Here is a 14444-nt window from a genome sequence, read left to right on the forward strand (position 1 = left end):
GGTAGTGTTAATTTCATTTCTGTTCCGAGAGTAAGAAGTGAAAAGTTGGTAGTGGACGGGGAGGAGATTGGAGAGAGAAAGGGAGGGGATGTACTAGGCAGCCTGACTTGAAGATGTCTAGAATTCAGTACATTGGTTCTGGGAGCATCGACAAAGTGAGCTCTCACTAGTGAGTAGTTGGAGGAAATAAAAGAAATATGGTCACTCAGCTAATAAGTGGAAAAGCTGAGATTCAGACCCATGTGATAGAACTTGGAGCTGAAAAGAGCCTTAAAGATCATCTAATTTCATCTCATTTTCCAAGTGAGTAAAATGAGGCCCAGAGAAGTGAGTTTGTTCAAGGTTACACAGGAAATAAGGGACAGAGTTGAGACCTGAACCCAAGTCCTCTGACTCCAGAACCAGTTTTCTTTCTACTATGAAAGTGTCTCCCCTGGCTCCAAATCCAGTGTCTTTTCTGCTATCACAATGCCTCTTCAATGAAATAGTATTCCTTTAGAAATCAGTGAGTGGCTGGCCTTTGAGAAAATGCTTGTCACTTGCCTATCTTATTGCATTTGGAGGTTCAACGACACCAATAATTTAAATTCACTTGAATTCAGTACCACAAACATTTATTAAGCAGCTTCTATTGCAAAGTGCCATGCTGGGCTCTGAGGAGAGAAACATGAGAAATATAGAATACCCTATTCTTAAGGACTCTGCAAAGGGGATTCCAGTCCAATAAAATCACATGATCATAGGATTTAGTGTTGGAAAGCACCTTAAGGATCATCTAGCCCAACTACGTTTTATAGGTGAGGAAACTGAAGCTTAGAATGAGGAAGAGACTTGACTGGATCTGGGAAAAGGGTGGAGACATGTCATCAATACAAATAAGCATGTGATGGGGAAAGAGACAGATTTTAGTGATGTTTTATTCAGAAGAGCATGGGTTCATGGATTGAGCTTTGGATTTGGAATTAGGAAGACCTGGGTTCCAATCCTGTCTCAGACACAACCAGCTCTGTGACCTTGGGAAGTCACTTAAACTCTTTTTGCATCAATTTGCTTAGCTGTAACATGGAGATCATGATACCTATAATACCTCACCAGGTTGAGAAATAATGATTTTGCAAGTCTTAAGACACGGATAAGGGGAGAGACTGGGCCCATGATTTCATTGATACAGGGAACTTTCAGATGAAGAAACTCCCATTGCCCATATCCATTGCATCTGCCCTACAATGTATATATAGTCTTAGCTGCTTAGGGCACTGAGACATTACATCAACAAGTACTTACTATGTGCCAGACATTGTGCTGACATGCTTAAGGGGGCACATGTCCAGTATGTGACCCAGTTGGAACTTAGATTCAGGTCTTCTTTACCCTGAAACTGGCTCTCTATCCTCTATGACATGCTACAGCTATACAAAACCCATAGAAATGTCACAGATTTATAAGAATCATCAAATTTGAGGGTAGAAAGACATTGCTTTGGCCACCTAGTCCAACCCGTACTCAAAAAGAATCTCTACAAGAACATTCTCAACGAGTAGTCATCGTTGATCCTCTGTTTGAAGACATACAATTAGAACAAACCCATTATCTCTCAGCGAAGTTATGATCATGATGCCAATGATGAAGAAAAGATGAATCTGAGAAAGGCACTATCACTTTCAGTTAGAATCCTTTAGAGACCCCTAGCTCAATAAACCCATGAAAGCCATTTTAATACTCTGGGAAACTTTCATAGTATCAGTGAATGTTGCCCAAGGTAGTGGTGCCCTATCACCCATCCTCTTTGCCATCTGCTATCCTTACCCAAGCCTTGTAAACTTGCACAAAGCTCTTACTTTACTTGTTTCAGAGCATAAAGTTAAGGAAGGGTTTATGTTGGGAGGGAGGACTAAGGAGGGAAGGGAAATTGGGCAGAACAAACACCAAAGAAAGTTGAAAAATCAGGTACATCCCCAAGGAGAATATTATTTTGTTAAGTATACTTTCTGTCCTTCTGTATTTGAAACCTGTTTCCTGCATTTTGGCAGACCTCGTCTAGCTCATGGTAAGGTTACTCCAACTATACTAAGTGAGTGGAGGGTGGCAGCCTGGATTGTATGTTTGTTTTCCTTCAATGCAGTCTGTTTCCTGTAAGCAGGGATTTTGCTGGTCTTAGTGGTTTGTATATTTATATAACAGTGATCTATTGTTTTAAAAGCATAAAGCGACCAAGGAAGAAGACAGTAAGTGGGAGCAAATGAAGCCTTGTAGAGTTTAAGCCTTGTAAGGTTAATAATGATAAACACCAACGCATGCAGATTGGCAGCTGGGGAAAAATTGAGATTATTACATCACAGTCATATATTGTAGAATAATTAGCCTGGACAGAACTTCTGAGATTATTGAGCCCATTTTCTAGCTTCCAGGCATGACTCTAACAGAGTGAATCTGAATTATTATGTCTCCTTTGTTCAGCATTATAATCTTTCTTACACAGAGATTTTGTTATACCATCACTCAACTCAAAAATATTCAGTGATTCCGTATTACCTACTCAGTACAAACCTCCTTTGCCTGACATTCTGCAAACATGTTACAGCCCTCCACTTCCAAATATCTCATATTACTATCTTCCTTTAGTCTCTTTTCAAAAAATTCCATGTACTTTTCTGCCTTCATGCCTTTAATACTGTTGTTCCTTTTACTTAGATTGGGCTTCCCTTCCCCCTCTTTGTCTAGTGAATTCCCACCAATCCTTTGAAGCCCAGCTCACATGCCACCTCCTCCAGGAATCCTTAGATGCTCTTCCCAGCCAGCCTTTTCCCCAGCCTTAACAGAGTAGTTTGTAGACTGTCGTGTCTTATAGGGTATATTTATGTGTTTTATTCCACTACCAGATTTATTCCACTACTTTATAAGGACAAGGATCTGGACATATTTAAACTTTGCATTTCCTCCACTACCTTTCACAGTTCTTTGTACACTGCAGGTGCTTGATAAATGTCTGTTGAATCAATGAATTAATGAGTAAATAATTGAAAAAAATATGAGGATTCTATCAATATGAAAACTTGTCTGTTTACCAATTATTTTTATAGTTTTAAAGCTTGATAGAAATCTTTCCAAAGTGAATCTTATGTTTTCGTGCCTTCTTTATTGGGAAAAGGTAGCTTGGGAGGAAGAATACTAGCAGTTGGGGGATCAGGGAAGGCTATTTGTAGAAGATGGTATTTTAGTACATCTTGAAGAAAAAAAATCTGTGGGATGAAGTTAAAGTGGGAATGTGTTTCAGAAAGATAGGATTGCCATTGCTAAGACACAGAGACAGGGGATGGAGAGGTCAGTGTCAGGGACAAAGAGAAGGCCAGTTTGGCTGGATCGCAGGATGTAGGAAGTGGAGTAATGTACACTGACTCTGGAAACATAGGTTAAGACCAGGTTGTAAAGAGCTTTTGAAACTAAATTTAAGAGATAGTGTTTCATCCTAGAGGTATCAGGGAGCCACTATTGAGTAGGTGAATGACATGGTTATAATTGTACTTAATGAAAATCATTTTGGTGGCAGTTTGTAGGATGGTAGAGTGGGAAGAGACGAGGTAGGTAGATCAATTAGGAGACTGTTGCAATACTCTAGGCAAGAGGTGATGAGGGTTTGAACTAAGGTGTTGGCTATATGAGTAGAGAAGAAATGGCAAGATGTGGCTTTGGATATGTTGGGCGAGGGAGAATGACGAATTAGGCTAACATTACTGGAAATTACAGGGAAAAAAATCATTCTTAGGGATCCAAGATTTATGAAATGGTAGAAACTATGCAACATATCACTGAAGGTCACAAAAATTTAGCATCTATCAGATACCTTAAAAATTGTCAGGAAGCTAGAATTACATGCCAGAAGACTGTTATCCTTCATAAATCAACAGACAACAAATTCCTGTAACTACAAATACAAATTCCCCCAAACCACTGAGAATTCAAAAAGTAAACTATATTGAAACTGGATGACTATTACAGATAGATCCTAGGCTCTGACACTGTGGATGACTCTGGATTCCAGAATCCTTTCATGTAATACAAATATGTTTCTCTTCTAAGCCAATGTTGCCTTTAGCTATAATTCTTGGCTAAATAGAGTATTTGCTGGCTGAGATAATTTTGGGGTTCTTTGGGGCCCCTCACTATAGCAACTGTTTTATGTGTTAGATTTTTGAACATTTATAAAGAAAGGCCCCATCTTGGACTTTCTTCACCTACTGTTTTTCAGGACTGAGAGTTTTAACAGATTAGGTTGTAGTTATTAGAGTTTTATGAAATATCTTCTCATCCTCAGCTTTTCTTCTAATTTAATGTTAATTTTTGACTTTTTCTCTGTCTTTCCAATGATCTGACTACACACAAACAGCTGATTCTGAAATTATTCCTTTTGCCAGTAACCAGTAGTTTCATGTCTGCTAAGATTAATTTCATTTTATATGATGTTAATCTGTGCTTGCCATGCCTACATCCTAAATCTCTTTTGGAAGAAAGTATTCATATAGTGTTTAAAATGTTGGATCTCGAGTCAGGGATACTTGAGTTCAAATCCTACCTAATACTTATTAGCTATGTGATGATGGGCAGGTCTTCTAACTTTTCTGAGCCTCAGTTTCCTCTAAGGAAATTTGAGGAGGTTGTACTTCTGACTCTAAATATGTAATCTTACATTTCCATATAGTTATGAGATTTCTGAATATGCTTCAAAACTTCAAACCTTCTTAACCCTAAACCATGTTTTAAAACTTATTTTTCACCCTCTTCTCCTATGCCAATTTTAGCATTAAAGTTACAAACATATGTATATCAAAGGATACATTGATTTGGTTGGAAAGATCCTATCAAATTCCTTGTAGCATTTCTCTCCCTCCTCCCCTCTGTAGCAGATGCTGGTATCCAGGTTGCATTTATCTGCATGGTTCTTCTTTTGCTTATTATGTGCATCATGAACAATGCAAGTTGATATCAACCAGGCTTCTCATAAAATGATGTTTCACATCGTCTTTGGATACACAATGAAATTAACTGCACTAACTTTTTTTTTCCCTCTCCAGAGCACACCTGTCAGCCATCTATCCATTTAGCTACAACTTCCTTTTGTTTCATTTATTGTAAGAACGTCGATAATGATATGGGTCACTTCTTCAAATAGTATGTCATTTCACTGATCATTGGACAAATACTCCACACATAATGTTCCAACAGTTAATGTTTAATTAATGTTAACCTCTACTCTCTTTTCTCTCACCACCAATATTGTAGAAGCAAAAAGAAGTTTCCTAAAAGTAATGGCCATTTTTCTCCTTTTCTCTTTGTTTAGTGGGTTGCTGTGGCCAAAGAATTTCTTTCTTTTTCTGTCTCTCTCTCTTTGTCTGTCTGTCTGTCTGTCTGTCTCTCTCTTCACAAGCAAACTCAGTCTGAATCAAATGCCTTTTATCATGGTAGGGCCTACTAGAACTTGTGGTCTGTAGCCTTCAACCTCCACATTTCACTTCTATGCTCTGATGAGACACTGGAGGAGGATTTGGGGGAGGTCTTAGAAAGATCCACGGAGACCATGTTCTCAGTGTAAGTCCTGTGTTTGTTTACCTAAGTCTTTCAATGCCTCTTATCAGGATAACATCTACTGAAAGGATAATGGGCTCTGAAAGAAAATATTTACCTGGCAAGAGATCTTCAATTAATGTTTTCTTTAAAAGAAACAGCAATGAAAACCATCAGTAAACCAGATGGCTTAATTCAACTACTTCACTTTAATAACTACTGCTTCTGTCCACTGACATCTCATGTCTTAAGAGTTGTAAGGAAACTTTCAAGTCCTCTAGTCCAGTATTATTCTTTGTTTCTTTGTTGTTTCTTGACACATCTATATTAAATCCCAATAAAAAGGTCAGAATAGTTTTACATACTGTCTCACCTAAACTGTTCCAATAGGGATGATGGAGGGGAGAAGAGGACAAGGGAGCAGAGGAAAGAGAAGAAAAGAGGAGAGGGAAGGAAGGGGAAGGGAAGAGGGTAGGGCAGGATAGGACAGGAAAGAAAAGGGATCTCAGTTTAGAGAATCATTCTTTTTTATATGTGGATTTTAAAAGGCAGAGAGAAGTAAATTGACTTGTTACAAGGAAGTTAATGAGGTAATCAGATAAGTGATCTAAGAATGCTAGTTCCACAACTTGTGTCTAAAGGATGGAAGAACAATCAGTTGAAAAGTTGGTCATTCATTAAGTTGTACTTCTGATAAACTTATGACTTCTGGCTATAATTATTAGGACTTATCATAATTGATTTTGATCTAGGAGTCAGTCCCAGATTTTAGGAATTAGGTGAATTTTTCAGCTTTTAGAATTATTAGACTATCATAATAGTATTCAAATTGGACTCCCTACCTCTAATCTCTTTTCTATCTTGTTTGTATTTCTCACAGCTACTAAAATAATCTTCCTAAGGCACATGTGACATCCCTCTCAAAAGTCTTCAGTAGCTTCCTAATGCCTATAGAATTGAATCAACTTCCTCACCTAGCATTTAGGCCCTTCACAGTCTGACTCCAGTCTACCTTCCCAGTGTTATTCCACAGTATTCCCTTTCATGGACTCTACGTTCCAGACAAACTACACTGTTAGCTGTTCTTCAGTTTCATCTTGCCACCTTCAGCCTCTTTGCATTCATTGTGAAAACTGTACATTCCTCCCTCCCCCATATCTGTAATGTACTCCTTGTTCCTCCTGACCCCATTTTAAATCCTCTTCCTCCATGATTCAGCTCAAGTTCTATTTCCCCAAGTCAGTCAACTAGCATTTCTTTAAATGCCTACTATGCATCAGACACTACCCCACCTTCCCCTGGTCCTAGAATTCTCTGGCTCCTTAGTTTTCTAGAGTACCTTGCTGGATTGCTCTGGTTCCCTTCTCCCATGCTTTGATTTAGACTTATTTTTACAACTGTTGTATCCCTTCCTGTTCCCCACTCAGTAGACTGTAAGTCTAAGGACGAGTGTGCTTTTTTTTTTATCTTCATGATAAAGACACCAACACACTGCCTTCTACGTAGTAGTTGCTTAGTAAGTGTTGAATTTCATGGTTGTTCAAGAAAAGAAAGTGTGTATGAGGCCAGGGTGAGGGGTAGTATGGGAAGAGAAGCCAAGTCCAGACTACCAAACAGTATTGATTCCTTTCCTCAGTTTGACACCCAAATTTAAGTCTCTTCAGGTCTCTAGATGGATTGGAAGTATCCCCTGCAAAGGCTCAAAAGGGAGCAAAACCTATCTAAGGTATTTTCTATGGTTTTGCCAGAGCACTAGTGACAACCAGCCTGTACCTATTCCCTTCCTGTATCCTCCCATTCATGAATATGAACTGATGCAAAGTGAAATGAGCAGAACCAGGAAAATGTTGTGCATAGTAACAATAATACTGTATGATGAAGAATTGTGAATCAATTAGCTATTCTTATCAATATAAGATACAAAACAATCCCAAAGAACTCATGAGGAAGCATGCTATCCACCTCCAGAGAAAGAACTGATATTGTCTGAATACAGACTGAAGCATGCTGTTTTTCACTTTCTCCCTTTATTTTTTTCATTTGAATACTCTTCAAAATGTCTAATATGGAAATGTTTTATATGATTGCACATGCATAACCTATATCTGATTGCTTACTATCTCAGGGAGGCAGGAGGGGAGGGAAGATGGAAAGGATAGAATTTGAAACTCAAAACTTTTTTTAAAATGTCAAAAATTGTTTAAACACATAATTGGGGAAAAATAAAATATCATATATAAAAATAATATTCATATTATCTACCTCACAGGACTGTTAAAAAAGAAAGTACATTTTAAACCCTAAAGTGCCAGGTAATGAGTTATTACAAACATTCCTGCCCTCCCTTTCCCTTAAAAAGTACTCTACAGAATGAACATGATTGGCATAAATAGTTGCAAAAGATGGTTTCCCATTCTGTTTCTGTTTGAGCCAAGGGAGTGCTTTGTGCCAAGCGCAGAACCCATTTCAGCCTCTGGGGCTCTACATTTCAAACCATACTTGACCCTTTTGAGGTTGAAGTCAACTTACTCTTGGCAAAGGGAAATGCATTGTTTGAAAAGGATTAGACTGTCATACCAAAGTCCTGTAACACTTCTTGGACATCACATGTGTCTTACAAAACAAAATTTTGATGAGCTAAGTGTAAATGAATCAGAAACATATGGATTAAATTTCCCTTAAAATACAAATGGATTTAAAAATTAGCAGAAAAAGGGGGCCTGGCAAAATGTGCTCTGAGTTTTGCCAACCTCCAAATGTTTGAAATCAAGTTTGAAAGACTTAACAAACCCACATGTAACTGTGGGGTTTGTTTGTTTGTTTGTTTCCTTTACTGGTTTGTTTAATAATCATAGTTAAGACGTAAGTGAAATGAGAAGCTCAAGGGAGGGAATGAATGGATGATAAGCAAGTAATACAGGTTTATTTCTTGTTTAAGAGTATATTGTCATTCTCTTTCCTAAGCCTCAATTTATGATCGGCTAACTAATGTTTTGCCTCAAATGCTTTTTTTTTTCAATTTAACCTTTGCTCCAGCCATCTTATGTTGCTTCCTATTTTTTCCAATTGTTTCCTTAGGTTTGCGCCTTCTGCTCCATCTCCCCACCATATCAGCCCCCGGAGAATGCCAGCCCCTCCTTCAGTCATGCAGAGACCACCACCTTCCCATGTTCAGCAGTCAGCAGGATCACACTTGAAGTCATACCAGCCAGTAACAAGTTCTTCCTTTCAACCAAATGGTATCCATGTCCATGGTAAGGAAAAAAGAAGTAGAAAATTACAGTGCCTAACTTTGAAAAAGCTTTATTGTGCTGGTAAGTTTGCCCCTGAATCCTCAGAATACATGAAGGTTCTGCTTCGGTTTCTTGTGGCCTTCCTCTGCAGTGATATGTATAAAAATAAAACAAGCCATGGAATCCCTCTGTATTTTGCAGACTTGAAAAATGAGGTGGCATTATTTTTGATCCTCACAAATAGTTCAGTCCATAGAATAGGGAGAATCCAGGCTGCAGGTTTAGAGTCCTCCAGCCCCCTTTTTCCTAGGTTTATCCATCACAATGTTATTTATGCATAATTATTCTCTGCTTCCAAAAGATGGTAGATTAGCCAGGAGAAAAACAAATATGCTACAAGAAGCTGGGATGGACCCTGTAGCCTAAGAAAGAGTAGTAGGTAAACCTGACTTGTCAGAAAGATGTTTGACTCTGCCAGCAGAACAAAGTTCATGGGCAAGTGGCTTCAGAAAGAGGGAGCAGGTAAGGATTCAGGCTGGGTCCTATCAGTACCTGCAGCACCATCTCTCCCCCAAGAAGAACCTTCTCCCACAAGGGAACCTCATTACTGCAGAACAGGGCAGAGGACTCCTTAATGGATTCCTCTCTGGACTGCCTCTGCAGATAACAGAGTCTGAGCCTGGCTAGCCTGTTTTATCTATTTCTCACCTTATCTTGGGTCAGGCAATGAGGTATGATGGAAAGAACACTAGATGACAAGTCTGATGGACTGGGTTCAGATCCCACCTCTGACACTGACTAAATGCGTGATCTTAGATAATCACTTAACCTCTCTGGCCCTCAGTTTCTTCAACTGTTAAATGGAGCTGTTGGACTAGAGGGCCTGAGATCATTTCCAACTTTTGATCTATAAACCTGTGATCCTTCTTCATGTCAAGTCCATTTTAATTTTGGTACCTTTGACTTGAATTGTCTGTCTTAAACCATAATGGAGGCTTACTAAGAGACATTCAAGTTTTCCTATAGAGCATCCATGATTTTTAATTAAATAATTAGACAATACTGGAATGTTAGTCAGGAAACCTGGATTCTAGCCAGCTCTAAACTGCTTTTGCGACTCAATTATTAAATTGTCAGTGTGAGAATTTACACTTCAGAAATTGGTAACCTTCATAAATCATGGCTTGACTTATTGCTCTGTGATTGTCTATACTTAAGAAAGTGTTAATAATAGAGTAAACTTAAAAGTGTGTGTGTGTGTGTGTGTGTATATATATATATATACACATATATATAATATGTATACATATATATGTGTATATATACATATGTATATGTATATATGTATGTATGTATACATATGCACACATATATGTGCAGAGTCTGTTAAACATTTAAAAGCACACCCTTGTATTACTCTATAATCATTGCTTAAGCCTCAAGAGTAGTATAGTAGAAAGTTCAGGGAATGAAATCATCATCAGACCAGCTGATAATAATTATAATAATATTAATAATAATAACTGGCATTTTATATAGTGCTTTAAGGTTTGCAAAGTACTTTACATTCATTATCTCATTTAAGCCTCAGGACACTCTTGGTTCTAGACCACTCTGGTGAATATCTTCCAGTCTTCATATGTCCAGCATGGGTGTCTTCATTGCCCTTTGAATTATTCTCAATTTTGATTCATTGAAATGGTGTTATTCTATGCTAGCATAAGCATCTCCTAAATATTGGTGTTAAAAATATGAGACTTTTTGTGCATCACACAGTAGTCGGGGATCATTGGATGTGTGATCTAAGGCAGTCTTCTCATTCCCTCCTTTCTGTTCAGTTATGACTGCAACTCATGTCTATTTGCAGTGCCCTTCTAAGATATATGTGTTCTGATGTTCTAAATCAATGGTTATATTAGGTCAGGAGTCAGTAAACTACAGCCCATGGGCCATATCTGGTCTACCACCTGTTTTTGTACAGCCCTCAAGCTAACTATTTTTAGCCCTGTTTTGGTCCAGGTACCATAGTTTCCTAACCTCTGGTGAGGCAATAAACAGTCTTCATCTTTCCTTTTTTCCTATGTAAATTGGTAGGTCACTCTTTTGAGTGTTTGTAGATTTCACTGAGGAAACCATTTTTTTCCTTCATATATTTAATTTTATTTTAGTTCTGACTTTTCTTTTTTTTTAATTTTAGACTTAAATACTAAAACTTAAATACACAATAAGAAAAGAAAAAGAAACATATTATTAACTTAAATATTGAAACCTAAATTGAGGAAGCCTTTTGATATCATGGGTCTGGATCACCCTTTCCTCTCCAGCCACGTCTTGCACTACCTTGTCACCAGCGCACAAGTATCCTTTCCTCTTCTCCCTGACCCTCCAGGTCTGGAGGCAAGGAACAATGATCATATCAACCCTGTCATTGCTCTTTAGCGGGGTATATCAGCTTCTGGCCCCATTCGCAATCCCAGTAACTTTCCAAGCTAATGTGCTCCTCCCTAGCCACCCTACACCTGTATGTTGTCTCCTCCATTAAAATGTAGGCCACTTGAGGACAGGAACTGTCTGCTTTTTTGTCTGTATCTCTAACATTTAGCCCACTATATGGCACATAATAAATGCATGATGAATATTTTCGTATTCATGCATTGATACTCCAAGACATTTATAAACAGGAACAACTGAATGACCTTATTATTTCTAGATAAGCTGTCATCCATTTGATCTCTGCATAGGACATCCTCCATGACAGTGGCAAATAATTTTGGCAAGCAGATATCACCATTTCATGCCTTGTTTGATATTAGTAATCCCAGGATCTGAAGATAGAAGGAATCTTAGAGATCCACTAGTCTGCTCCCTTCATTTAACAGACAAGGAAACTGAGACTCCAAAAGGATAAGTGACCAGCCCAAGGCTGTTTAGCAAGGTCATGAAAATAGCATGCAGCTATACCCTAATGAAAGACCTGCTGTGTTCAATCAGTGCCAATATTGCTATGTGAAAGTATCCTTGTGTTCTTGTTAAGCATGTCTTCCAAGGAGTTCATGACTTAATCAATCATCATCTCAGAGTTCTGATGGCATCTGACTCAGATGCCCTCAGAGTTCTCCATAGTAGATGGAGGTCGAGAAGAAATGTTATTAACATTTTTAATAGGGAGGAACCAAGGCAAAGGGCAGCACAAATTGTCGGGCTGTGTCTTAGGTATGGAGTCACCCTTTAAATAGCGTCATGTCTACATTACTGGTGACTGATTTAGAAACTAAGTCAAGCTGGTGTTCCATTAACAGCTTTTTAAAGAAGCGTTTGATGAAATGCACATTTCAGAAAGACTGACATACATACTATTAAGTTCCTCACCCAATGAGTTCTTCAAGACCAGAACTCAACTGTTGTTTTTCCCTTTAGCTGTATGTAATTATATAGAACGAAAATGTGAAAATGTGCAAAAGTGTACTAACTAGCTTGTGTGACCTTGAGAAACTCCCTTCCCTCAGCCTCAGGTTCCCCTTCTGTAGAATAAGGGGTTTGCACTAGATGCTCTTTAAGGTCTGTTCCAATTATATATGAAACAATGTGGTGAAGTCGAAAATGTATTTGATCTGTTGTTTGAAGACCTGGGTTCAAATTTGAATTCTGCTACTTAGTATTTTCTTTGTGGCACTTTGGGCAAATCATTGCACCTCTTCACCTTCCTGGACCTCAGTTTCTTTACCAGTAAAATGAAATTAAAGACTAATTTTAAAACTACATAGGCTCTTAGAAATTTGGCCCAACTTTCTCACTTTGCAGATATGGAAATTGAGGTCCAGAGAGCTGTGATTTTGTCCAGGGTCACAAAGTGAATGAGCATCGGAGTGAGGACTTGAACCCAGGCCTTCTGACTCCTAATCTGTCATGCCCCATTGCCCCTTTAGTTTCACCTTGCTCTACCTGAACATTATCTTCCCTAGGAAACCTTCTGAATTTCTGAAAAATCTACAGATCAGCTTAGCTTTGGTATATCCAGGTTTGAACTTGATACATTCTTTTTACTCACTTCAGTACATTTCTTAAAAAATATGATGTCCACACAGGACATGATTCATATTCTGTTTAAGTAGAGTACCAATCCCTGCACTAAAGCTCAATTACAGGAAGACCTTTTTTCTTCCTTTGTGCTTAAAAATGTTTTTAAAAGAAGACCCGGGTAAATGAGGAGGGAATATCTCCATGCAAAGACTGAAGGAGTATTCCTTTGGGTCATGTACAGATCAGAAGCTGGATAGATAAAGAACACATCCCTTCTCAGATCTCAGCTTCCTCTGTGCCATTTTAAACACATTCTTCCTCTCCTGGGACATCACTGGGAAACTTTCAATACTATTTTATGGCATAGGATTCAATTCTTTTTTTTTACTCTAAAAATAAAACTCTTTTCCAGAACATTTCCCCCTGATCTGCTATAATTCTGCAAGAAATAATAATAGCTGACAGTTATATAGCACTTCAAGGCTTGCAAAGCACTTTACATACGTTATCTCATTTTAGCTTCATAACAATTCCATGAGGCTGGTACATTTCTACATCATTTTACCAGTTAGGAAATTGTGGCTTGAAAAAAATGAAATGACTTTCCAATGATCGTACAGTTAATAAGTATCAGAGTGGGGATTTGAACCAAGGGCTTTTAAGTTTGTTGGGCCTCAGTTTCTTCATCTATAAAACTAAGGAATTGGACTAGATTATCTAGAACCTTTCTGGCTCCAGATCTATGATCCTGTGATTTTAGGATCTTTGAGTTCCTTCCCAGATGTAAATTCTAGGATCCCAGGCTCTACCAGATAGGACAAATAACTATCATGGCAAACTATTTTTCGAAGACCCTCATTTTTTTCCTCTTTAATTTTATAGTGATTAAATACAGTGAGTACTTTTGTGTAGCAGTTTGAGACAGTAGGAAGTATGCTGGTGTTGAAGTCAGGACCTGGGTTCAAATCCTAGGTTTGTAACTTACAAGCTGTGTAATCGTGGACAAGCCACTTAACCTCTTTAGGTCTCAGTTTTTTCATCTGTAAAATGAGAGAGTTGGAATGGATGACCACTAAGGTGCCTTCTAGCTCTAAATTTATGCCCCTATGATCTATGATCCTACAGATCTCTGTGAATCCATTTGACTCTGAGCTCCATAAAGGCAGAGACTCTAACTTTTTATTATCCCTAGTGCTTAGCATAGTGCCAGGTGTATAGTAGGCACTTAATAAACATTACTTAACTTGAGATCTTGAAAGATCATCCTTCCTGCTTAAGGGACAATAATGTTCTACATCCTCACCATTCCTAGTAAAAGTCTGTTACGCATGATCTCAGTTTACCCCCATACAACTGAAATCCTTCCTCTGGAAACTACTCCTTCACTGCTTACTCTTACTTTTTTTTTCTACTTCTCTAAACTTTCCCAGTAGCCAACACAAAGATTTCAATCAGGCAAGGTCGAGTCATTAGATTTCATTAAGGAGAATACCATGGAGTGCTTTCTCCAGCCTGAGCCATTTGATATATATCATGTAGCTATGGGGAGCAGGAGCCATCCCCGTTAGTCTCTGTCTCCTGCAGTTCATAACCTGCCTTCTCATGATTTAAAGAGCTGTAGCTACAGCCACT

General features: G+C 38.3%; 1 protein-coding gene across 1 annotated transcript in view; it reads left to right on the forward strand.

The window, feature by feature from the left end:
• Positions 1 to 14444, forward strand: part of GLIS3 (GLIS family zinc finger 3) — a 585734-nt gene that overhangs the window by 537364 nt on the left and 33926 nt on the right. The window contains 1 exon segment of the mRNA XM_021006269.2: positions 8638 to 8813. Coding sequence (XP_020861928.1) covers positions 8638 to 8813 — 176 coding nt within the window.

The sequence above is a fragment of the Phascolarctos cinereus genome, unplaced genomic scaffold (assembly GCF_003287225.1).
Source record: "Phascolarctos cinereus isolate Bilbo 61053 unplaced genomic scaffold, phaCin_HiC Scaffold_4;HRSCAF=312, whole genome shotgun sequence".
Classification (NCBI taxonomy): Eukaryota; Metazoa; Chordata; class Mammalia; order Diprotodontia; family Phascolarctidae; genus Phascolarctos; species Phascolarctos cinereus.